This window comes from Oncorhynchus kisutch, unplaced genomic scaffold, assembly GCF_002021735.2.
Source record: "Oncorhynchus kisutch isolate 150728-3 unplaced genomic scaffold, Okis_V2 scaffold4065, whole genome shotgun sequence".
Lineage (NCBI taxonomy): Eukaryota > Metazoa > Chordata > Actinopteri > Salmoniformes > Salmonidae > Oncorhynchus > Oncorhynchus kisutch.
In genome coordinates, this window is record NW_022266010.1 from 164,545 (window position 1) to 191,622 (window position 27,078).

Sequence of the window (27,078 nt, forward strand, 5' to 3'; positions counted from 1 at the left end):
TATCTCCATGAGAGGAAAAGTACTAATGCTGGAATCCTCCCATACTGCTCAACCAGATACCTTACTGTGGAGGATGGAACACAGACCATTTCTAATAGTTTGGATAGACTGAGGCTCGATTTAATCTGCACCGAAGAAGTTCAGCGCTATAGCGCAATTAAAATGTAAAAAGGTAATTTCTGATTTGAGTCGACATTGCATTCACGGTTAACGCTGCCACTCTCCACGACATGTGGGAACATTGCCTTTAATTTCTCTTTTGTGCTGAATTTCCACCATATGGATCAAATGGAGCCCAAAGTATACTTCCGGCTGGGGTTGCAAATAAACTTTCCCCCAATTCCCAGAAATCCCATTTAGAAGATTCCCTCCCTCTTTATCCACTCCTGATTCTGGGAATCCTCCAACCTGGAATTCTTGAAAACCTGTAAAGTTACCAGAATTTTGCAACCTGACAAAAAACTAAACTACAGAAACAGGTAAATAACAAAAGTTCAAAGGTTACCTTTAAGCCCTTGGTAGTTTTCTTGGTTATTTGTGATACTTCCAACTGTGGAAGTATAGACAGAGTACATGTTGAATGTCCTCTACTAGTATAGTGTTATGTACTGCTTCAGCAGTAGCTAATCAGGGTCCTAATAAAATACAGAAATATTTAAGGTAAATGTATTTCTGTTTGAAATCTGTTGTTGTTTGACATCATGATGAGGTAACTTGATTGGGCCCAGTAAGGCTATTCATAAAATAGATAATCTTATAGTCAAAGGAAGTCATCCTCCTCAACCTAACATACTACAACCCTAAAATAATTTAAAAAGCAGTGACAATTTTTTTCCACAATTACTTTTTGAATCATGCATTAACATATACAAGTCTTGTCTTCTAAGTGTCAAGACCTTGAGGTCTTTTAAGAAACATTCATTGCAAACTTAAGTTCAAACTATAGGAACAATATAGGAACCAACAATGTACTGAAAATACATCAGATCAGTGTGGATTTGAAGCAGCATTGTCCTCGGTTTAATCTACTTGATCCAACTGTTCATAACTTCTCCAAGCCTTCCCTTTCCATTCTTTAGTGTAACAACAGTACATTATAAGACCACACATCTAACTGCAATTCAACTGAGGTTTGAAAAATGCAACCATGCCAACGAGGTATTAACAGTTCAGCAATGAGGTAATGGGCGTAGCTCAGTAATACTGAGGTAAAGATGTACATTATACCTATATCTTTCTGTATAATGAGGTATATATGGGGTTGCATGTTGCCTAGTGGTTAGAGCATTGGATCAGTAACCAAAAGGTTGCTGGATCGAATCCCTGAGCTGACAAGGTAAAAATCTGTAATTCTGCCCCTGGACAAGGCAGTTGGCCTACCAGGGAACAGTGGGTTGTCATTGTAAATAAGAATTTGTTCTTAACCGACTTGCCTGGTTATATATATATATATATTTTATTTTTTATTTTTTTATTCCAGGGGTCACACCAGCAAGGACAAAATTAAATACTTAACTAAATGACAGTGATGGTGTGCCATTTTATAAGAGTTATATTTATTACCTCAAATAGTCCATTTATACCGTTTGTTTTTGTCACAATGCTTTCCTGCTGGTCACAAATGGCCCAGAAACAGTCATTTATCTCCTGTATAACAAAAGGCACAAGCTACAACACTGGAACAGTGTCAATGTGAATAATCCACTAAAACACCTGGAAACTCAACATCTAAAAGTGGCCATTTGGTTCAATCATTAAGAGGGTGTAACCGAGTAAGCCGTGTCTGGAGCCCAACGTCTCACTGGTCCCCCTGTACACCAGCTGTGATTATTAAGGTAAAAGAGATATGAGGTGTGTCTGGCGAGCTGCATGCCTTCCAGCTCTTCTGGGAGTTAGAGCAGCTGGAGACCTACAGCTATGGTGCCTCACCAACTCACAGAGGTGTGCCAAATGGCAACCTAGTCCCTATTTAGTGCACTACTATTGACCAGGGCTCATAAAGCTCTGGTCAAAAGTAGTGCACTATATAGGGATTAGTGTGCAAAAAAGAACCGAGCTCTCCTCGTAACCAGCACTTGCGGCAATGTGGCTCAACAGACAGGAAATACTGGCCCATTAGACACAGTCAGAGACACAGAGGGAGGAGAGTGGGACTTGGCTTTAACAGTTCCAAGCTATAAGCACAATATTAATAGCTATGAACAGCTAGTTTATAACACAGGCAGGCTACAGCTGGTGAAAAAAATGAATTCAATTTTAAACATTTGCATTTTTTACTGGTTCTTGATGTTCTGTAGTTAATAGCCACTGTGGAACCATGAATGACCTGGTTTGGTTATGTTCTCTCAGACAGAGTACATACAATAGAGAGGAACTGCTGTGCTGACTGATATTACAACGTCTAATGTGACCAACAGACTCCCTGCCATCACAGTTCAGAGCAGGGTGAATGTGGGTGTGGGAGCAGCAGCTGATGGAATTCTTTGCTTTGGTTACTCCAGCCATCTGTAGGCTACATGAGTGGGTCATCAGCAACTGACAAGCAGCTAGGGGTTACTACAGAGAATATCTATTGAAAATACTATGGAGGCAATGGAGAATCAACATCAATGCTGTCACTTAATTTACTGGTCAGTCTTACTTTTAAAATTATTTTATTGCCACCAGGATAAAACAATATGCTCGCGGTGTCCCATGATTGACACATTCTATTTTGAAGGAAAAAAGCTAAACGGATGACTTTCTTTGACGGGAACAGAGTCGAGGCCCAGAGGCAACGATAGACTTTTCAAACAATGACCACAAAGAAAGGAACATGGTAGCGTCATTAGGGTGCCAATCTAAACCACCAAACATGTGCAGAAAGGTTGTTCTTCAAAAAATATCAGAATGAAACTTCACTACTCTTAGACCCCTCTACTCTTAGGAAAGTTAGTCTACACAGATTTCAATGATTTCTAAATGGATATCAGTAAATAGATATATACTCCGGTTCGGACATGGTTGAGATTAAATCCAAGTTAACCCATACCAATGTGTCATTGTCTAATCTTCACTGTTGTGGCCGAATGCACTAGTTGCCTTAGATGAATGAATACATGTCAGGATTAATATATCCTAACAACAATGATGATTGCCAGTAGTTTCAAGTCACAATTCTTCATAGATGCCAGAAAATAACAATTCTGATGATCACCCCAATTCTGATGATTCACCCAATTGATTCACCCAATTCTGATGATTCACCCAATTCTGATGATTCACCCAATTCTGATGATTCACCCAATTCAAGATGGTCAATTCCTTGTTAAATGTTTTTTCCCTGAAATCACACTGACTGACTGAACTGGACAATGGTCACTNACTGACCGACTTTTGCTTGGGGCAAATTAAATACCTGTATAAAAAAATAAATTTTATTTACAGAAGTAAGCTGACTTGCATTTTATATGGCTGGTGGGTCTGTAATAGTTTTCAGACCCTTGAGGGAGAAGGTGGAGTTGTGCTGCTGTCATGTCAGAGGAGGAATATGCTTTGTGTGGGGGAGGGGTTAAGAGGTTGTCTGTCCTTTTAGAGGAGGGCACAAGGATCACACAACAAACTAAAACCTGGTTTTGGTACATAGTACAACTCTTGATTGACCAGGGCCCATCGGGTTTGGAATAGGGTGCATTAAACACTCCAACTATTGATATTTTTCCTGTTAAAACAATGTATAAATACAGGTAATGTACACATGTAACAGTAAAGTTTTAGACAAACGCACATTTCAAGGAGTTGGTCTGATGGTGCCCTCTGTCATCGGCCTCCCCCTTACTTGAACAAGAGGAAGGCCCCCTCCCCCACATGGGCCATGACATACCTGGACTACCCATTGTAATGTACCTTAAGTAAATCAGGTGATGAGATAAAGGAGACTGGGGTGTTACATTCTAAAGCCTCCCCTTCCCTGCTGCCAGACTGAGCCATGAGAATACTCCTCACTAATAAACATGGCGCTGCCTAGTCACTGATCACCTCTTGGTATGTGGACACACAGCTTCTCTGTTATTCTACAGTGCCTGAATAATAGTGGACTCAAAAAAAAGACGGATCAGGAAATGGATGTTGGATACAAGAATCCCATTTTATTGAAGTGTTAAGTCCATACAGACAAGAAGCAGACGGCAGGTTAACAGCAGTCGCCTAACATCCTTCAGAATGCTTCTTGAGTCCCAAATGGCACCCTAGTCCCTATATAATGCACAACTTTTGATAGGACTCTAGTCAAAAGTTGTGCCCTCTATAGGGCAGGGGTGTCACTCATTCCATGGATGACCTAGTCTAGTGTCTGCAGGTTTTTCCCCTTTCAATTAAGACCTAGACAACCAGGTTCCATGTGTCTAGTTGGTAGAGCATGGCACTAGCAACACCGGGGTTGTGGGATCGATTCCCGCGAGGGACCAGTACTGCAAGTCTCTCTGGATAAGAGCGTCTGCTAAAACAAGACAACCAGGTGACCTAAATTCCTCAAGTACAAAGAAGAAGTGAAAACAAACAGCCCTCTGTGGAATGAGTTTAACACCTGTGCTCTAGGGAATAGGGTGGTATTTAGGGCTCACACCAACACTTCCAACCAGTCAAGAGGGTATAGGGTCCCCTAATCTCACTGAATCCACATGGAGCAGCCTTCCATTTCACTCCAAATGAAACGGCACAATATTTAAGCTCCAGGTTATATAAACACCACAAAAGGGTCAAACGACCTCAACGATTTTCATACAGTGAATTTTTTTGGGTTGAACACAATTCCAGAGTAAATGGCCTAAAGTATCAAATGATTAATATACCCCGTTCACCATGCACCATGCACAAATGGCCTGACTAGGACTAAGGATCAGAGACATCTTACAGTATAATGTATATTTCACAACAGCATAGAATTGTCACAATACAGAATATTTTTTCCTTGAGACATTTTTCCCCACATACTATGAGAGACACCCCAACATAAATTATACATTGGAAAAGTAAAACAAATCTGTTTGAGTCAGTATTTTTTTTTTCACCAAAAATGATCTGATTAAGCATTTTAAAGTTGGAACTTATGTAATTAAAAATAAAAAATTCATCAGAATAGGTAAAAGCTGCTTATTGAGAGTTTTTCAAAACGTGGAACACTAGCATTATACCTACCGGAGTTTGACTTTAATATGATCATGTAGTCAATTTGTCTAAGACCATGTTCTTATGAACTGATAGGCTTCGGTTGTTTATCTCCATGAGAGGAAAAGTACTAATGCTGGAATCCTCCCATACTGCTCAACCAGATACCTTACTGTGGAGGATGGAACACAGACCATTTCTAATAGTTTGGATAGACTGAGGCTCGATTTAATCTGCACCGAAGAAGTTCAGCGCTATAGCGCAATTAAAATGTAAAAAGGTAATTTCTGATTTGAGTCGACATTGCATTCACGGTTAACGCTGCCACTCTCCACGACATGTGGGAACATTGCCTTTAATTTCTCTTTTGTGCTGAATTTCCACCATATGGATCAAATGGAGCCCAAAGTATACTTCCGGCTGGGGTTGCAAATAAACTTCCCCCAATTCCCAGAAATCCCATTTAGAAGATTCCCTCCCTCTTTATCCACTCCTGATTCTGGAATCCTCCAACCTGGAATTCTTGAAAACCTGTAAAGTTACCAGAATTTTGCAACCTGACAAAAAACTAAACTACAGAAACAGGTAAATAACAAAAGTTCAAAGGTTACCTTTAAGCCCTTGGTAGTTTTCTTGGTTATTTGTGATACTTCCAACTGTGGAAGTATAGACAGAGTACATGTTGAATGTCCTCTACTAGTATAGTGTTATGTACTGCTTCAGCAGTAGCTAATCAGGGTCCTAATAAAATACAGAAATATTTAAGGTAAATGTATTTCTGTTTGAAATCTGTTGTTGTTTGACATCATGATGAGGTAACTTGATTGGGCCCAGTAAGGCTATTCATAAAATAGATAATCTTATAGTCAAAGGAAGTCATCCTCCTCAACCTAACATACTACAACCCTAAATAATTTAAAAAGCAGTGACAATTTTTTTCCACAATTACTTTTTGAATCATGCATTAACATATACAAGTCTTGTCTTCTAAGTGTCAAGACCTTGAGGTCTTTTAAGAAACATTCATTGCAAACTTAAGTTCAAACTATAGGAACAATATAGGAACCAACAATGTACTGAAAATACATCAGATCAGTGTGGATTTGAAGCAGCATTGTCCTCGGTTTAATCTACTTGATCCAACTGTTCATAACTTCTCCAAGCCTTCCCTTTCCATTCTTTAGTGTAACAACAGTACATTATAAGACCACACATCTAACTGCAATTCAACTGAGGTTTGAAAAATGCAACCATGCCAACGAGGTATTAACAGTTCAGCAATGAGGTAATGGGCGTAGCTCAGTAATACTGAGGTAAAGATGTACATTATACCTATATCTTTCTGTATAATGAGGTATATATGGGGTTGCATGTTGCCTAGTGGTTAGAGCATTGGATCAGTAACCAAAAGGTTGCTGGATCGAATCCCTGAGCTGACAAGGTAAAAATCTGTAATTCTGCCCCTGGACAAGGCAGTTGGCCTACCAGGGAACAGTGGGTTGTCATTGTAAATAAGAATTTGTTCTTAACCGACTTGCCTGGTTATATATATATATATATTTTATTTTTTATTTTTTTTATTCCAGGGGTCACACCAGCAAGGACAAAATTAAATACTTAACTAAATGACAGTGATGGTGTGCCATTTTTATAAGAGTTATATTTATTACCTCAAATAGTCCATTTATACCGTTTGTTTTTGTCACAATGCCTTTCCTGCTGGTCACAAATGGCCCAGAAACAGTCATTTATCTCCTGTATAACAAAAGGCACAAGCTACAACACTGGAACAGTGTCAATGTGAATAATCCACTAAAACACCTGGAAACTCAACATCTAAAAAGTGGCCATTTTGGTTCAATCATTAAGAGGGTGTAACCGAGTAAGCCGTGTCTGGAGCCCAACGTCTCACTGGTCCCCCTGTACACCCAGCTGTGATTATTAAGGTAAAAGAGATATGAGGTGTGTCTGGCGAGCTGCATGCCTTCCAGCTCTTCTGGGAGTTAGAGCAGCTGGAGACCTACAGCTATGGTGCCTCACCAACTCACAGAGGTGTGCCAAATGGCAACCTAGTCCCTATTTAGTGCACTACTATTGACCAGGGCTCATAAAGCTCTGGTCAAAAGTAGTGCACTATATAGGGATTAGTGTGCAAAAAAAGAACCGAGCTCTCCTCGTAAACCAGCACTTGCGGCAATGTGGCTCAACAGACAGGAAATACTGGCCCATTAGACACAGTCAGAGACACAGAGGGAGGAGAGTGGGACTTGGCTTTAACAGTTCAAGCTATAAGCACAATATTAATAGCTATGAACAGCTAGTTTATAACACAGGGCAGGCTACAGCTGGTGAAAAAAAATGAATTCAATTTTAACATTTGCATTTTTACTGGTTCTTGATGTTCTGTAGTTAATAGCCACTGTGGAACCATGAATGACCTGGTTTGGTTATGTTCTCTCAGACAGAGGTACATACAATAGAGAGGAACTGCTGTGCTGACTGATATTACAACGTCTAATGTGACCAACAGACTCCCTGCCATCACAGTTCAGAGCAGGGTGAATGTGGGTGTGGGAGCAGCAGCTGATGGAATTCTTTTGCTTTGGTTACTCAGCCATCTGTAGGCTACATGAGTGGGTCATCAGGCAACTGACAAGCAGCTAGGGGTTACTACAGAGAATATCTATTGAAAATACTATGGAGGCAATGGAGATCAACATCAATGCTGTCACTTAATTTACTGGTCAGTCTTACTTTTAAAAATTATTTTATTTGCCACCAGGATAAAACAATATGCTCGCGGTTTCCCATGATTGACACATTCTATTTTGAAGGAAAAAAAGCTAAACGGATGACTTTCTTTGACGGGAACAGAGTCGAGGCCCAGAGGCAACGATAGACTTTTCAAACAATGACCACAAAGAAAGGAACATGGTAGCGTCATTAGGGTGCCAATCTAAACCACCAAACATGTGCAGAAAGGTTGTTCTTCAAAAAATATCAGAATGAAACTTCACTACTCTTAGACCCCTCTACTCTTAGGAAAGTTAGTCTACACAGATTTCAATGATTTCTAAATGGATATCAGTAAATAGATATATACTCCGGTTCGGACATGGTTGAGATTAAATCCAAGTTAACCCATACCAATGTGTCATTGTCTAATCTTCACTATGTTGTGGCCGAATGCACTAGTTGCCTTAGATGAATGAATACATGTCAGGATTAATATATCCTAACAACAATGATGATTGCCAGTAGTTTCAAGTCACAATTCTTCATAGATGCCCAGAAAATAACAATTCTGATGATTCACCCAATTCTGATGATTCACCCAATTCTGATGATTCACCCAATTCTGATGATTCACCCAATTCTGATGATTCACCCAATTCTGATGATTCACCCAATTCAAGATGGTCAATTCCTTGTTAAATGTTTTTTCCCTGAAATCACACGACTGACTGAACTGACAATGGTCACTGATATCAAATATTCAACCTGCCTATAGCAAACTGGCAGCAGCCATTTTGTGGAGAGAATCCATTTTACAGGACGAGTCTCAGATTACAACCTATTCGCTATTTAGTGCACCAGTGCCCTATGGGCTCTGGTCAAAAGTAGTGAACTATTTAGGGAATAGGGTGCCATTTGGGACTCAGAATACTATTGACCTGAGGACACTGGAGTTCTGAGGTACTATGTGGTTGTGACATGAGGTAAAAAAGGTTTTACAGAGGTATGGAGGCATATTTAAAAACAAAATGGAAAAATAACAGTTGCTGAGTTTATAAAAAATGTCTGACTCCACGTTTCCACATGTATGTAACACAGGAAATACATTGTTCTCAGCAACATTTTTCACACGCTTTATGTCAACAGTAACAATTAGAGAAAATGTGTGAGCGCTTTCTGTGCAAATATCAACCAAATGTTGCTTCATGTTAACTATACTTTTCTCTTGCATTGAGGTAGTTACTTTATCAAAACTCCACTGGCAAAATCTCTGCATGAAATCATAAAGGAGTACATTCATACCCAGCTACATGAGGTAGGTATGATACAGTGGAAGTATTTCAAGAATGCAAGAAATTCCCTGAGAAAATCAGAGATTTTGACTCACACATCAGGAGCAAAGACAACTATCGAGCCAGATAGGGTTCAAAATGTCAGCCTATGACAATAACCCCTTGTTGGCAGTGGTTCATGTTCTACATTGATTTGCTCTTTCAAAATAGAGGTAAAGCTGAGAGAAAAGGTAAAGTTTCAATATTACTGTCTCCATTTGCTCAAAGACATTTGCATCTGATGGTTGTGTTTCAAAATCTCCTCTTCAATGATTCTTTCTTTGCAAACCAGCAGACAAACTGCCTAGCCTAGAACATAATGATTCGGTTGTTTCCAAAGTCCACGGCAACAATCCTTCCGTCAGGAGTAACAGCTATACCCGATGGGCGATCCATCTGTCCAAAGCTGCTACCCTGAGTCCCCAACTTGCATAAGAAATTACCGTTGGTTTGAAACACCTGGATCCGGTGGTTCCGGGAGTCAGCCACCACGATGCGGTCCTCCTGGTCCACTGCCACGCCCTGCGGCCGCAGGAACTGACCGTTACCGGCTCCCTCTGATCCCAGGAAGCGGGCCGACTGGCAGTCCGACCGGATGATCAACAGACGGTGGTTGTTGAAGTCTGTCACCACCAGGTGGTCCTCCTGAGTGAAGGCCACGCCTCTGGGGGAGTCCAAGTGTTTCCATAGAGCCCCCTCAAAGCCGTACTTGTTGAGGAAGGTGCCGTCCTGCCTGAAGAGCTGGATGCGGTGGTTCCGGGTGTCTGAGACGAGGATCTTTCCCTCCGAGCTGACCGCCACGTCCCAGGGGTAGCTGAACTGACCGGTCTTGGTTCCCTTCTCCCCGAACTTGAGGAGGAACCGGCCTTCAAAGGTGAAGATCTGGATGCGGTGATTATCCTTGTCGGCAACGATGATTCTCCTCTGGCTGTCGCAGGCCACCCCAGCTGGTCGGTCCAACTGGCCTGGTCTGGAGCCCAGCGTACCAAACTTGTGGTGGAAGGAACCGCACGGCTTGAAGATCTGCACCCTGTTGTTGCTTCGGTCAGCTACGATTATGTAGCCCTCTTTGTCCACACACACACCCCAGGGGCGACACAGCTGCCCATCTTCGTCCCCCTCCCTGCCGAACGAGGCCACCGGCAAGGGGATACCTCCATAGCTACGGCCAGACTTGACCAGCACTTTAAAGGGGCTGCCTTCGATGTGCTGGTTGCAGATAAGGACTGACACCAGATGTTCTCCTTCTACCTTGGGCAGGTAGCTGACCGTGTACAACCCGTTCTGATGGTCGGTCACCTCAGCGTTTAGCAGGTTACCATCGGACGCCACCACCACAGCTGACACACCGTCCCCACCAGACAGCCTGAGCTCTCCATCATGATCATACCCCACCACAGTGAAGGAAGCCTGCTTACCCTGCAAGCCCCGACAAAGCCCCTCTCCCTGGGCCTTGGTGAGGGGGGCGAAGGCCCCGGAGCTGACCAGACCTAGGGACTGGATGGCGAGGAGCAAGGTCTGGTCAGGGATGGTGAACAGGATGCGATCATCATCCTGCGGCAGTAACAGCTCCCTGAGGGCCTTAAGCTCTGTGATCTGGAGGAGCATGCTCTCTCTGGCCAGCAGCAGGTCCAGACAACTGCCCTTCTCTAGGACCTGGGTTACTGTAGAGATGGTGCTGTCCAGCTTGGTCAGGTTCTGGTGCAGCTTCTCTAACTGGAGATAGAGGGACTTGGCTTTCACCTGACGGATATTCTCAACCTTTAGAGAGGGCAAAAGGAGGGAGAGGGGAAAGGGACAGAAGGGAGAAAGAAAAGATAGTTACACTTGTCAGGTTTTGTAACATTGCTGGAATGTATAAATGTACTGTAGGTCCTACAGTATGATACTACTTAGCAGAAAACCAACTTACTTTCCACAGTAGTTCACACTCTCGTTCCTCCAGGGCCTTCTTATGACGCTGTGTGATGGCTTTGACCTCTGACTGGACCACCATGGCCTTCAGTTCCACCTGCTTAGCAACGGCCTGTGCTTTCTCAATGCTCAGCTGCAGGTAAATCATTAAGAAACTGCTTTAGCGGAGACAAAATGTAGCATGACCTTTGAATGGTACATTGACACATTATTCACAGGTTAAGTCCTGACAGGCTAAAACCTCTTTAGGCTAGGGGGCAGTATTTTGATGTTTGGATGAAAAACGTACCCAAAGTAAACTGCCTATTTCTCAGGCCCAGAAGCTAGAATATGCATATAATTGGCAGATTAGGATAGAAAACTCAAAATTTTCCAAAACGGTCAAAATATTGTCTGTGAATATAACAGAACTGATATAGCAGGCGAAAATCTGAGGAAAATCCATCCAGGAAGTGCTGCTTTTCTGAAACTACTCTTTTCCATTGCAAGCCTATCCTCCATTTAAAGGGATATCAACCATATTCTTTCCCTATGGCTTCCACAAGGTGTGAACAGTCTTTAGACATAGTTTCAGGCTTTTATTCTGAAAAAATGAGAGAGAATGATCACATTGCGTCAGTGGATAGCCAGATGTCCTCAGATTTGTGCATGCGCGCACGCCGGGAGCGAGACCTTTTCTTTCTCTCTTCTATTAAAAAGGCTACCGTCCGGTTGAAATATTAGCTATTATTTATTGTAAAAACAACCTGAGGATTGATAATAAAAAACATTTGACATGTTTCTATGAATTTTACGGATATTATTTGGAATTTTCGTCTGCCCGTCGTGACCGCACGATTACTGAACAAAACGCACCAATCAAATGGAGGTTTTTGGATATAAAGAGAATCTTTATCAAACAAAACTAACATTTATTGTGTAACTGGGAGTCTCGTGAGTGCAAACATTCGAAGATCAAAGGTAAGTGATTCATTTTATTGCTTTTCTGACTTTTGTGACCAATCTACTTTGCTGCTAGCTGTTTGTAATGTTTTGTCTGCTGAGAGCTGTCCTCACATAATCGCACGGTTTGCTTTCACCGTAAAGCCTTTTTGAAATCTGACACACCGGCTGGATTAACAACACGTTAAGCTATGTTTTGGTGTATTGCACTTGTGATTTCAGGAAAAAATTATAATAATTGTAATTTAATTTGAATTTGGCGCTCTGCAATTCACCGGATGTAGACGAAAATGATCCCTCTAAAGGGATCGGAGCGGCAAGTTTAAGACCTTTAAATAGTGAAACATTGTTCCTTATCAGATGCAGGAGGTCAGTGTTTCTCAACCTTTTTGCACCAGGGACCAGCAAGCTACTGGTTATCATGAGACTATGGTGTAAATGGCTCTCCTCTCCTCTCCTCCCCTCCATATCAGTGGATGAATTGATGAGTGACCTCAGTCTTTTCAGTAGGAGGCCAGCTGGTTAAGTGAATTAAATACCTCAGACTGGCTCCAGTACCACTGCTGGAGAGAGGCTGTTGACCCCAGGCCAACATAGCAGCTGTTTTCCAGACAGTAGTTGGTCCTCATCATGAAGTCACCCTATAGAGGCACCTCTGGTGGATATAGGGGTTGGAACTAAAGCTCAGAGCGTTAAGTTAAGACTGTGTTAAGATCTGCTACCAAAATGCTTAATCAGCAGACATGCCTTTAACTGTAGGGAGAGTGAATGCAATCATGACTAAGTCTCTTGGGATAAAAGTGTCTGCTAAATGGCCTTGATATAAAGTGTGACCTACTAGGACAAAAAGGTTAAATTAACTTCTCACTAGGTGGAAGCTGACAACCGTCCATAACCTGATCCGTCCCGGCAGGACTCACATGGAATGAGGGGTACTACCAGGGTGGTGGTGTCAATCAGAGAGAAAGCACCAATGACATCATCTATAGGGGTAACAAATCCTGGTTCAGAGGTTAAGGGGGTGGCAGAACGGGCAGAAAAAGGCGGCAAATGAGATTATGGTGTTTTAATGTAACCCTTTAGGCCAAAGGTCTTCTACCTTTCAGGACAGAGTTCTACAGCTCGGGCTTTGTGCCATTCAAGCCCATGAACATTGTGTGTGCCCCAAATTGGACCCATTGTTTATGTAGTGCACTATTTTTGACCAGGGCCCATAGGGAACAGGGTGCCATTTGGGACACAACCCATGAAATCTCTTCATAGGAAATAATGGATTATCAGGCTGGTCCTTGTCATAGTACAGCCTCTTCACAGGAGCTAAAAACACTCAACCTAGACTGAGTTAGCAGCATTTGGTGAATTAGGTCTTCAAGTTAAGTGAGCCTCAAAACACCAACTGAGCGTCACAGAACTGAAGGGGGTAGGGGGAGGTGTGTTTTTCTATTGTGTTTTGAGAAAGGGGAGGGGCATACATATTTCATTGGCATGTGAGTGAGTTGGTTTGGGGGATATGGGAGAGGGAGGGGGTGTATGGGGACAGGGCGGGGGAAGGAAGCGTCTTCCTAGAATTCCTCTCCATTGTGTCCGTCCTACCAAAGCCATCCCGTTCCCAACACCCTTCACTCTCTATTCACAGCTGGAGGACAACCCACCTCCCAGCCAGTCGACTAAGAAGGAGTGGCCTAATGTTCTGAGTGGTTGTCTGCATCCCAGGTGACACCCTATTCCCTTCACGGGGCTGACACCCTATTCCCTTCACGGGGCTGACACCCTATTCCCTTCACGGGGCTGACACCCTATTCCCTTCACGGGGCTGACACCCTATTCCCTTCACGGGGCTGACACCCTATTCCCTTCATAGGGCTCTGGTCAAAAGTAGAACACTATGTAGGGAACATGGTGCCATTTGGGACGCAGACATAGTATTAGAGGGGCTATAAATGGGCACTATGGCCTCTCTCTCTCGCCCGTTCTCCCTCCCTCTCTCCCGCCCTCCCACTCCCATTCTCCGGGCCATGTGAGGCTGGAGTGATAGAGGACACTAATGATCCATTCTGCTCCTGATGCCATCAAGACTCTGAATACAAACTGTCAGAGCTGACTAGTGGTCGTCACACACACACACACCAATGTAGAGTCCCCGCTGTATATCCCCCTATAGATCTACGTAGAGTCCCCTCTGTATATCCCCCTATAGATCTATGTAGAGTCCCCACCACCTACAGCACGTATCCCAGTACCCACCTGTACAGCGTGCCTGCCCTGCCCTGCATCCCAGTACCCACCTGTACTGCGTGCCTGCCCTGCCCTGCATCCCAGTACCCACCTGTACAGCGTGCCTGCCCTGCCCTGCATCCCAGTACCCACCTGTACAGCGTGCCTGCCCTGCCCTGCATCCCAGTACCCACCTGTACAGCGTGCCTGCCCTGCCCTGCATCCCAGTACCCACCTGTACAGCGTGCCTGCCCTGCCCTGCATCCCAGTACCCACCTGTACAGCGTGCCTGCCCTGCCCTGCATCCCAGTACCCACCTGTACAGCGTGCCTGCCCTGCCCTGCATCCCAGTACCCACCTGTACAGCGTGCCTGCCCTGCCCTGCATCCCAGTACCCACCTGTACAGCGTGCCTGCCCTGCATCCCAGTACCCACCTGTACAGCGTGCCTGCCCTGCATCCCAGTACCCACCTGTACAGCGTGCCTGCCCTGCATCCCAGTACCCACCTGTACAGCGTGCCTGCCCTGCATCCCAGTACCCACCTGTACAGCGTGCCTGCCCTGCATCCCAGTACCCACCTGTACAGCGTGCCTGCCCCGCTGGGCGTCTGCCAGCAGCTGGATGGTGAGGGTCCTGGAGTCCTGCAGGGAATCCTGGAGGTAGAGGATTCTGTGGCCCGAGTGACAACCCACACTGGCCTCCCTAAAGACAGGCACGGAGCACGTATCACAGAAGAAATGCAGAACCTGCAGAGGGACAGGCACAGAAGCAGACAGTCAGCAACAGAACCTGCAGAGGGAACAGGCACAGAAGCAGACAGTCAGCAACAGAACCTGCAGAGGGACAGGCACAGAAGCAGACAGTCAGCAACAGAACCTGCAGAGGGAACAGGCACAGGAGCAGACAGTCAGCAACAGAACCTGCAGAGGGAACAGGCTCAGAAGCAGACAGTCAGCAACAGAACCTGCAGAAGGACAGGCACAGAAGCAGACAGTCAGCAACAGAACCTGCAGAGGGAACAGGCTCAGAAGCAGACAGTCAGCAACAGAACCTGCAGAGGGAACAGGCACAGAAACAGACAGTCAGCAACAGAACCTGCAGAGGGAACAGGCACAGAAGCAGACAGTCAGCAACAGAACCTGCAGAGGGACAGGCACAGAAGCAGACAGTCAGCAACAGAACCTGCAGAGGGAACAGGCACAGAAGCAGACAGTCAGCAACAGAACCTGCAGAGGGACAGGCACAGAAGCAGACAGTCAACAACAGAACATCTATCCTCTCACATACAGCAACAACCAACCGCAGCCAGTTCTATTGTTACATTCTGTACAATATCTAACATGTTGACTCGGGTCCTGACGATTTAATAATAGTAACAATGACATTAAGCTATGGCTCTGCCTCGATCTGCACAGCGATGTACTGTACGGCATCACATACTCAGTGTTTTGGACACAGTCCTGTCTAAAGCAGAGTGAAAGAAGAAACAAGGGTAAGAAAGAATGAGAGGAAGCAGAAGTGCAGTGGTGTGAAGTACTTAAGTAAAAATACTTTAAAATACTACATAAGTATATATTTTTTGTATCTACACTTTATTTTTGACAACTTTTTCTTCACTACATTCCTAAAGAAAATAATGTACATTTTACTCTATACAGTTTCCCTGACATCCAAAAGTAGTCATGACATTTAGAATGCTTAGCAGGAAAGGGAAATGGTCCAATTCACACACTTATCAAGAGAACATCCCTGGTCATCCCTTCTGCCTCTGATCTGATGGACTCACTAAACACACATGCTTTGTTTGTAAATGATGTCTGAGTATTGGAGTGGGCCCCTGGCTATCCGTAAATACATTTAAAAAAACACAAATCATGCCGTCTGGTTTTCTTAATATAAGGAATTTGAAATTATTTACACTTGTACTTTTGATACTTAAGTATATTGAAACAGAATACTTTGGCTTTCTCACGTAGTATTTTACTGGGTGACTTTCACCGGAGTCATTTTCTATTAAGATACCTTTACTCAAGTATGACGATTGGCTACTTTTTACATCACTGCAGGAGTGAAAGGGCAGAGCGTACAGGATAGGATGGAGAAAGCAGGGTGAGTGATGCAGGCCAATCACTACATTGTATAGAGAAAGCAGGGTGAGTGATGCAGGCCAATCACTACATTGTATAGAGAAAGCAGGGTGAGTGATGCAGGCCAATCACTACATTGTATAGAGAAAGCAGGGTGAGTGATGCAGGCCAATCACTACATTGTATAGAGTTAGGAGGCCAATAAACAATTACATTGGTCTGTTGCCAAGAACATCAATATTTACAATACAGAGCCCCTAAAGATGTTTATCTTAGATGTGTTCCTATGTATTACCACTAAAATGTATGTATGTGTGGCACGTATCCAGAAATCCATTCAAGCACTGTATAGTACTTAGCTAGTACATGTCTCTATAGCAACAGTCATAATATAATTTGGTTCTGGTGTGGGGACATAATCTGACGATACTAAGGTTTAATGCAGAGGTGAAGTTGTCAGAGAGTTTTCACAATGAGAGTTCATTTAGACTGGATGCTCTAGAGTTAGTTCTGGAGATTCAGTACGAGAGTGTGTGTGTTTAGTCCACTCAGCACCACAAAGCCCTCAAATTAAATGATGGATCACTCAGCATGGGTCGGGGTACATAGCTCACCCATTGGCCCCTTCCCTCTTCCCAGTCAGCCATTTGAAAATGTCAACGGATTCGGAGGTGCTTTCTGCTCCCCACAACAAAGGCCAACCATCAGCGCTGACTAACACCTCTAACACAGCCCTTTAGGACCTCTAACACAGCCCTTTAGGACCTCTAACACAGCCCTCTAGGACCTCTAACACAGCCCTCTAGGACCTCTAACACAGCCCTCTAGGACCTCTAACACAGCCCTCTAGGACCTCTAACACAGCCCTCTAGGACCTCTAACACAGCCCTCTAGGACCTCTAACACAGCCCTCTAGGACCTCTAACACAGCCCTCTAGGACCTCTAACACAGCCCTCTAGGACCTCTAACACAGCCCTCTAGGACCTCTAACACAGCCCTCTAGGACCTCTAACACAGCCCTCAACACCACGTTTAAGACTTTGGTAAGGGGTTTTTTCAGCTGTTTGGCCACACATTTTTTCATGCTGCAGCAAACATAAAAATGTCTAAATGAATGACGGGTATCTTGGGTTATCTTCAATTAATTGGGACTATTTTGATGAAGTTTATACTGGTTACGGGGTCTCAAATCAACAAATGGTAATATTGATGCTTTTTTCACGTTTTTCAAGCGAAGGTCTTCTAAAGGAGTTTGCGAGTACACTCATTGGGTTTGGGCTAGCAGCCAGCCCAACTGAAGTATGCTGATGTCTTTAGCCCCCAGATCAGAGCAGCAGAGGAGAGGAGAAAGATGGCAGCCAAAAGAATACATTTGTTATTCAAAACGGTTATTACGGTGACCGCAGTCATTTGGCTGGCCAATTACAGTCATCCAAAATTCCGTGACCGTTACAGTCCTAGTGTTGTGTTATCGTACCAGAGGTTGTGATCCTGTATCTATCAGCATCACAGAGGGAGGGGGAGGAATAGAGGGGCCTTTAAACACCAAACTGCCAACAGAAGTGGCCAAAGTCAGGATGCACTTGGACTTCTGTGGAACAGGACAGAGCCGTTACCACGTCCATGTTACGGTATTTCTGAAATGAAAAAAAGGGGACAGTGGAACCATTCCCTGGGATGGTGGACATCAAAACACATCCAAATCAGAAAACATCTGGAATTATGATTCATCAGAATCTCAGACAGTAAATTACACTAAGTTGTTGCTTCCTCGCTAGCCTGTAGATCTACTGGAAATGTAACGAGGGACAGAATAATGCAACGTCCCAGAATAACCCCACAGGGGTGATGTAAAACACACACGGAGCATACAGATCAACACAACCCCAGGGTACCCTGTCAGTGCTAATCCGGTTTCCCAGAAGTCACACGTGCACAGCGCTACACACACAGCCAGGCTGAAAACAGTGTGCAAGACCCCCATATCAAGACAAATAGGGTGACAATATCAGCTGAGAGAGAGAGAGAGAGAGAGAGAGCACCATGACTGAGTGCGTAACGCTCTGTCCAGCAGTGCGCAATCACACTGCCCTAACCCATCTGGACAAGAGGTATACCCATTTAAGGATAATGTTCAATGACTGCAGCTCAGCATTTAACACCATAGTACCCTCCAAACCTGTCATTAAGCTCAAGACCATGGGTTTCGACCCCGCCCTGTGCAACTGGGTCCTGGACTTCCTGACGGGCTGCACCCAGGTGGTGAGGGTAGGAAACAACATCTCCACCCCGCTGATCCTCAACACTGGGGCACCACAAGGGTGCGTCCTCAGCCCTCTCCTGTACTCCCTGTTCACCCATGACTGCGTGGCCATGCACGCCTCCAACTCAATCATCAAGTTTGCGGACGACACAACAGTGGTAGGCTTGATTACCAACAACGACAAGACGGCCTACAGGGAGGAGGTGAGGGCCCTCGGAGTGTGGTGTCAGGAAAATAACCTCACACTCAACGTCACAAAACAAACGAGATGACTGTGGACTTCAGGAAACAGCAGAGGGAGCAGCCCCCTATCCACATCGATGGGACAGTAGTGGAGAAGGTGGTAAGTTTGTGTGTACACACAAACTAAAATGGTCCACCCACACAGACAGCGTGGTGAAGAAGGCGCAGCAGCGCCTCTTCAACCTCAGGAGGCTGAATAAATTCAGCTCGGCACCAAAAACACTCAAACTTCTACCATTCGGTCGGGCTGTATCACCGCCTGGTACGTCAACTGCTCTGCCCACAACCGTAAGTCTCTCCAAAGGGTAGTGAGGTCTGCACAACGCATCACTGGGGGCAAACTACCTGCCCTCCAGGACACCTACACCACCCGATGTCACAGGAAGGCTAAAAAGATCATCAAGGACAACAACCACCCGAGCCACTGCCTGTTCACCCCCGCTATCATCCAGAAGGCGAGGTCAGTACAGGTGCATCAAAGCAGGGACTGAGAGACAGAAGCTATTTTTCAATCTCAAGGCCATCAGACTGTTAAACAGCCACCACTAACATTGAGTGGCTGCTGCCACTCTCTAGCCACTTTAAACAATGTTTACATACCCTACATTACTCATCTCATATGTATATACTGTACTCGATACCATCTTGCCTATACCGTTCGGCCATCACTCATCCATATATTTTTATGTACATATTCTAACTCATTCCTTTACACTTGTGTGTGTATAAGGTAGTTGTGAAATTGTTAGATTACTTGTTAGATATTACTGCATTGTCGGAACTAGAAGCACAAGCATTTCGCTACTCTCGCATTAACATCTGCTGACCATGTGTATGTGACAAATACAACTGGATTTGGTTTGTTTGTTGGTTTGGGTGTTCTTCCAGTAACATGCAGGACTTGATCTCTATGGCTCAGCCTCTACAATAGAACACTACAAGCAATACACCAAGTTGTTCTGTGTGTAGATGACCTCCAGTTCTGATACACTAGGGTTGCTAAATTCCTGTAACTTTACCCAAACTCACAGGTTTTTCTACATTCCTGTTTGGAGCGTTCCTAGATTTCCTGCTTATTCCCTCCCGATTCCAGTGATCTTCCAACCAGGATTTCTGGAAAAGTTTTTGGGGAAGTTCCCAGAATTTCAGAACCCTAATAAAGAACTGTGCCTCCTCATGGACTGACCATGAGCCAGAACACATGAGACGTTTCGGAGCCCCTCGCTGTCTAGGAATAGAGCTTCCATCCCATCCCAGAGAAAGAGCTGCTTTGATGCCATGCCAGACATTTCTTGTATATAAAATTATGAAAGCGCTTCCATGTGAGCTGTGCATGTGTGTGTGTGTGGGGGGGGGGGACTACCCTACAGTCCACACACTTACACCCCCCCCCCACTACCCAACTAAAGGGAAGTGTCATGGACACATCTCTCTTTGACAAGCTCTAGCTCTACACTGATCGATGTGTCCAACACTTCCACACAGCTGTGACTGTGTGTACACCCATTCTGTTTCCTACAATGGTGATATTCCATCTGTACTAAAAATCTACGCTCAGCAGAAGAAGAAACGTGACCCACACTGAGTGAATCACCCTTCTACTTCCCACTGTTCATCAGAAACACAATCTGCAGACCGTTCCAACTACTTTCTTTATGTCCCTGGACTGACTGTTCCATCTGTCTTCTTCATACAACAGCATTAAATGTTTCAGACATATGTTCCACTGACTCGCCAGCCGTGCTGCCTGCTTTATGGCAACACAGAGTCTACGTTCCAAATGGCACCCTATTCCCTTCATAGTGCACTACTTTACCTTAGGGGGCAGGTCAAGTGCACCATCTAGGGCATAGGGTGCCATTTGGGACATATAAACAGAGTTATTTTGGCTAGACATTGTTTTGATATTCCCAATGAGAAGGCTGGGCCCCATCGTTAATGCAATGTCTGCTGATGTCTGCCGCCTTGTAGGACCAGCAGGGAAACCAAACGTCCACAACGTCAAGTTAAAACTATTTTCAAAGTCTCTTCAACACAGAGATTTATAGTCACGGGGAGAAAAGATGTACAATTCCTTTCATTAAAAGACCTGAGTCCTGCCAATACAATGGTTGTGCATGTGTAGTCTGCAGTAGAACTTTAACGTGTATTAAAGGTTTGTTCTAGAACTAATCAATATGGACAACATCTGCAATGTTCATCCACCTTCAGAACCAGCTGAACTAGCAGGAATAGAGCTACATTAGAGAGAGAACTTTCCATGGGAATAAAACAACAGATCTCCAGTTCTTCTGTCTGGCTTCTAATTCTGTTACATAAGAGGTCTATTAGTAATACTGCCAGTCAGGCCTCCCTCCTCATCCCTAATGAAGACCCTTCCACATTCCTGATGAAGGTCTGGACCTAGCATAGGAGGAAAGGAACCCCTCTCTCTCTGGTTAGGTCCTAAGCTGGGCCGGGGATAAACTGGGGCTGGGCCGGGGATAAGCTGGGGCTGGGCCGGGGATAAGCTGGGGCTGGGCCGGGGATAAGCTGGGGCTGGGCCGGGGATAAGCTGGGGCTGGGCCGGGGATAAGCTGGGGCTGGGCCGGGGATAAACTGGGGCTGGGCCGGGGATAAGCTGGGGCTGGGCCGGGGATAAGCTGGGGCTGGGCCGGGGCAGTTTTCAATAGTTTTCAATATCAAAGCACCGGGAGGGGCACCCCTCTCTTACATGAAATGGGTTAAAACTGAAAAAGAGAGGCACAGGGAGGAAGAGGAAGAAGAACTGAAACAGAATAATAAAATAGTGACCGAGGTTGGTTCACAGAGGAGATCCCCAGCTAGACAGAATGACAAACCAGACAAGATTCCTCACGAGTTCACTGCACTGGTAGGAACGATGGTAGCCAATCACAGGCGGCAGCTGGCACCTTAATTGGGGAGGACAGGCTCATAGTAATAGCTAGAAAGGAACACATGGAATGGTATAAACCACATCAGACCCATGGTTTCCTTGTGTTCGACACTCTTCCATTCTAGCCATTATTATGAGCCGTTCTCCCCTCAGCAGCCCCCTGTGTAGTCAATGAGAGACGCGCCCCCCCCCCCCCCCCCCCCCCCCCCCCCAGTTAACTGTCCAATGTACTGTGGAATCATTGACTGAATGTTCATAGCTGTCAGTGTAGTCAATGAGAGATGGGCCTCCCCCCCAGTTAACTGTCTAATGTACTGTGGAATCATTGACTGAATGTTCATAGCTGTCAGTGTTGTCAATGAGAGACGGGCCTCCCCCCTCAGTTAACTGTCTAATGTACTGTGGAATCATTGACTGAATGTTCATAGCTGTCAGTGTAGTCAATGAGAGACGGGCCTCTCCCCCAGTTAACTGTCTAATGTACTGTGGAATCATTGACTGAATGTTCATAGCTGTCAGTGTAGTCAATGAGAGATGGGCCTCTCCCCCAGTTAACTGTCTAATGTACTGTGGAATCATTGACTGAATGTTCATAGCTGTTAGTGTTGTCAATGAGAGACGGGCCTCCCCCCCTCAGTTAACTGTCTAATGTATTGTGGAATCATTGACTGAATGTTCATAGCTGTCAGTGTTGTCAATAACGGCAACAGTGGCTTTTATTTCAGTGACTGAGACAATATCTGAAAACACATGAACCTATAGCCTGTAGCAGTGTCTCATCAGATCGTCCTGACATTAGATGAGTTACAGACAGAGACTAAACTGGTTAGTGACTGAGACAATATCTGAAAACACATGAACCTATAGCCTGTAGCAGCGTCTCATCAGAGCGTCCTGACATTAGATGAGTTACAGACAGAGACTAAACTGGTTAGTGACAGGCTGGGAGTGTCATCACGCAAAAGGCTTCTCTTCTAACCACTAACCTCTTATTGTCCTGTTGATTAGAGGATGAGTTAGATGCATTCCTCTAAAATGTCATTAAGCTGCACAGCAAACTAGGTTGGCTATCCAAATGACTCAAGGCCTAAACATACCAGCAACTTTCAAATTTCCTCATTATAGAATAATCAAGTCTTCCTATCCTAATGTAATCTACAAAAAGGTTTGGGTTAGGTGAGTCTTTACTGAACGTTCTACAACTGTCACCCACATGGCAACCAGTGTGGCCACGCCCTCGTAACCCCTGACCCCAAGCCTGAGGGAGAAAACAGACAAGAGCAACAATGCAGTGACGGGCTTCCGTCCCTTCCACCTTGTGACCTTCTGTTGAAATCAAAGTCAACAGAGAGAGAGAGAGACACAGACAGAGAGAGACAGAGACAGAGAGAGAGACACAGAGAGAGAGACAGAGACACAGAGAGAGAGAAGGAGAGAGAGAGACACCAAAGAGAGAGAGACACATAGAAGAGACAAAGAGGAGAAGACACAGAGAGAGAGAGACGAAGAGAGAGAGACAAAGAGAAAGAGACACAGATAGAGAGACCAGAGAGAGAGACAACATAGAGAGAGACAAGCAAGAGAGGGAGAGCAGAGAGAGAGACCAACCACAGAGAGAGGAGAGAACAGAGAGAGAGACAAACACAGAAAGAGAGAGCCAGAGAGAGAGCAAGAGGAGAGAGAACACAGAGAGAGAGAGACAGAGAGAGAGACAAGAGAGAAGACAGAGAGAGGAGACCAGAGAGAGACAGACACAGAGAGAGAGAGAGAAGGAGAGAGACAGAGACAGAGAGAGGACAGAGAGAGACAGAGAGAGAGAGAGACAGAGAGAGAGACAGAGAGAGAGAGAGAGAGAGAGACAGAGAGAGACAGAGAGAGAGACAGAGAGAGACAAGAGAGAGAACAGAGAGAGACAGAGAGAGACAGAGAGAGAGACAGAGAGACGAGAGAGCAGAACAAGAGAGACACACAGAAGAGAGACACAGAGAGAGAGACACAGAGAGAAGACACAGAGAAGACACAGAGGAGAGACACAGAGAGAGAGAGACAGAGAGAGCTAGACAGAGAGAGAGACAGAGAGAGAGAGACGAGAGAGAGACACAGAGAGAGAGACACATAGAGAAAGAGAGAACAACAGAGAGAGAGAGAGAGAGAGATGAGCGAGAGACAGAGAGGAGAGAGAAACAGAGATATAGACAGATAGAGATAGAGAGAGAGAGAGAGACAGAGAGAGACAGAGAGAGAGAGAGATAGAGAGACAAGAGAGAGACAGAGATAGAGACAGAGAGAGACAGAGGAGAGACAGAGAGAAGACAGAGAGAGAGAGACAGAGAGAGAACACAGAGAGAGAGAGAAGACACAGAAGAGAGAGAGACAACCAGAGAGAGAGAGACACAGAGAGAGAGACACAGATAGAGAGAGACAACAGAGAGAGAGAGAACAACAGAGAGAGAGACACAGAGAGAGAGAGACACACAGATAGAGAGACACACAGAGAGAGAGACACACAGAGAGAGAGACACACAGAGAGAGAGACACCAGAGAGAGAGACAACAAGAGAGAGAGACACACAGAAGAGAGACACACAAGAGAGAGACACACAGAGAGAGAGACACACAGAGAAGAGACAAACGCAGAGAGAGAGACACCGCGAGAGAGAGACCGCAGAGAGAGAGAGACACACCAGAGAGAGACACAAACACACAGAGAGAGACAACACACAGAGAGAGATAGCAACAGAGAGAGAGACACAGAGAGAGAGACACAGAGAGAGAGAGACAGAGACAGAGAGAGAGAGACAGAGACAGAGAGAGAGAGACACAGAGAGAGTAGAGACACAAGAGAGAGAGAGAGACACAAGAGAGAGAGAGAGACACAGAGAGAGAGAGAGAGACACAGAGAGAGAGAGAGATACAACAGAGAGAGAGAGAGAGACACAAGAGAGAGAGACACAGAGAGAGAGGACAGACCAGAGAGAGAGAGCACACAGAGAGAGCGACGACACAGAGATAGAGACACACACAGAGAGAGAGACAACAGAGAGAGAGAGACACAGAGAGAGAGACACCAGAGATAGAGAGACACACAGAGAGAGAGAGACACACAGAGAGAGAGAGACACACAGAGAGAGAGAGAGACACAGAGAGAGAGAGACACACAGAGAGAGACACAGAGAGAGAGAGAGACACACAGAGAGAGAGACACAGAGAGAGAGACACAGAGAGAGAGACACAGAGAGAGACACACAGAGAGAGAGACACAGAGAGAGAGAGACACACAGAGAGAGAGACACACAGAGAGAGAGACACACAGAGAGAGAGACAGAGACAGAGAGAGAGAGAGAGAGAGACAGAGACAGAGACAGAGACAGAGACAGAGACACAGAGAGACAGAGACAGAGAGAGAGAGACACACAGAGAGAGACACAGAGAGAGACACAGAGAGAGAGAGACACACAGAGAGAGAGAGACACACAGAGAGAGAGAGACACACAGAGAGAGAAGACACACACAGATAGAGACACACACAAGAGAGAGAGACACACAGAGAGAGACACACAGAGAGAGAGACACACGAGAGAAGAGACACAGAGAGAGAGAACACACCAAGAGAGAGAGACACAGAGAGAGACACAGAGAGAGAGAGACACACAGAGAGAGAGAGACACACAGAGAGAGAGAGACACACAGAGAGAGAGAGACACACAGAGAGAGAGACACACAGAGAAGAGAGACACAGAGAGAGAGAGACACGCAGAGAGAGAGAGACACACAGAGAGAGAGAGAGAGACACACAGAGAGAGAGAGACACAGAGAGAGAGACACACACAGAGAGAGAGACACACACAGAGAGAGAGACACACACACACAGAGAGAGAGACACACACAGAGAGAGACACACACAGAGAGAGACACACACAGAGAGAGAGACAGACACAGAGAGAGAGACAGACACAGAGAGAGAGACAGACAGAGAGAGAGACACAGAGACAGACAGACAGAGAGAGACAGACAGACAGAGACAGAGAGAGACAGACAGACAGACAGACAGACAGACAGAGACAGACAGACAGACAGACAGACAGACAGACAGACAGACAGACAGACAGACAGAGAGCACAACATTCTCTCAGCTTAAACATTGAATGGATATGGACCTCCTACTAGTTCTGACCAAAGGCCATTCACAACTAGAAAAGGGAAACTGTTTTTTAGACAATAAGTTACATAAGGTATCGTAGTGAGTTGAGTTTCTAGTCAAACGTGTGGCAGGGAAAAATAATACAAATCTAATCAACCAAACTATGTCCACACTATGGCCCTGGTCAAAAGTAGTGCACTATTTACGGAATAGGGTGCCATTTGGGATGCACACTATGTCTGAGGTGGCTAACTTTAACCCAACCTACTTGTTGTCATGGCTATTCAGATGCTGGATTTCTTTGGCTTTGCCCCACTACAAGGCAGGAATGTTCAACCATCTCACTGACTTGGTGGACAGTTTTCTCTGTAACCATTCAACGTTCTCACCAGAGACTGTAGAGAGAATTAGTAGACAAGAGGATGAACGGGTAGAACAATAGAAAGTGTGTCTGATGGGGGTGTGGAAATACAGAGAGAATGTGTGTTGTAGTACCATCCTCACTGGTCTTCACCAGATGACTGCTCTGCTGAGGCTAACGTCACGACATTCCGACTGGCCTTCCACTGTAAAGGCTTCCTGTATGTTTTCTCTCGTGGGAGCAGACACTCCTACACCACACTGTCTGCACCGGAGTCAGACAGGAGTGTATTGTCTGACGTCTGCACTGGCGTGGTATCACTCCAATGTACATTTATATAATATATTATTTATCCATGACTTTGGTAATTATGAACTGAGAATTGGTGTTATGAGACTGAGAAATTGGTGTTATGAGACTGTGATATTGCTATGGAATGTCAAACCCAAATGGTAGATCTCATTTAATTTTGTCCTAACACCCAAACCCACGTTAGGGCTTTGAAGAGGTGTCCAATAACACCCAAACCCACATTAGGCTTTGAAGAGGTGTCCAATAACACCCAAACCCACATTAGGCTTTGAAGAGGTGTTCCAATAACACCCAACCCACATTAGGCTTTGAAGAGGTGGTGGGTCAGGACAGAGATATGGGAGGATGGGGGCTATCTCATGATGGATATTAAACATTACTGCTGGTTAGATGGGAGAAGACTACTTACCGCATTGTCATGCCTCTCTGTCCTGAAAGACAGGCAGCAGAGAGTAGCTCGACTGAAGGGGACCGGCTCAGAGTGGCAGTAGG

The 27,078-nt window shown here is 45.1% G+C and overlaps 1 protein-coding gene across 1 annotated transcript; it reads right to left on the reverse strand.

Annotated features, from left to right (window-relative positions):
* Positions 1–4,101: 4,101 nt before the first annotated feature.
* On the reverse strand, positions 4,102–15,509 carry LOC109882789 (E3 ubiquitin-protein ligase TRIM71; the record flags this gene model as incomplete). Its single annotated transcript, XM_031822104.1, has 5 exons — positions 4,102–10,973; positions 11,125–11,259; positions 14,862–15,050; positions 15,204–15,334; positions 15,423–15,509. Coding segments are annotated over 5 exons (1,994 nt in total), but the record flags the coding sequence as incomplete, so codon positions are not given.
* Between the last annotated feature and the right edge of the window lie 11,569 nt (positions 15,510–27,078).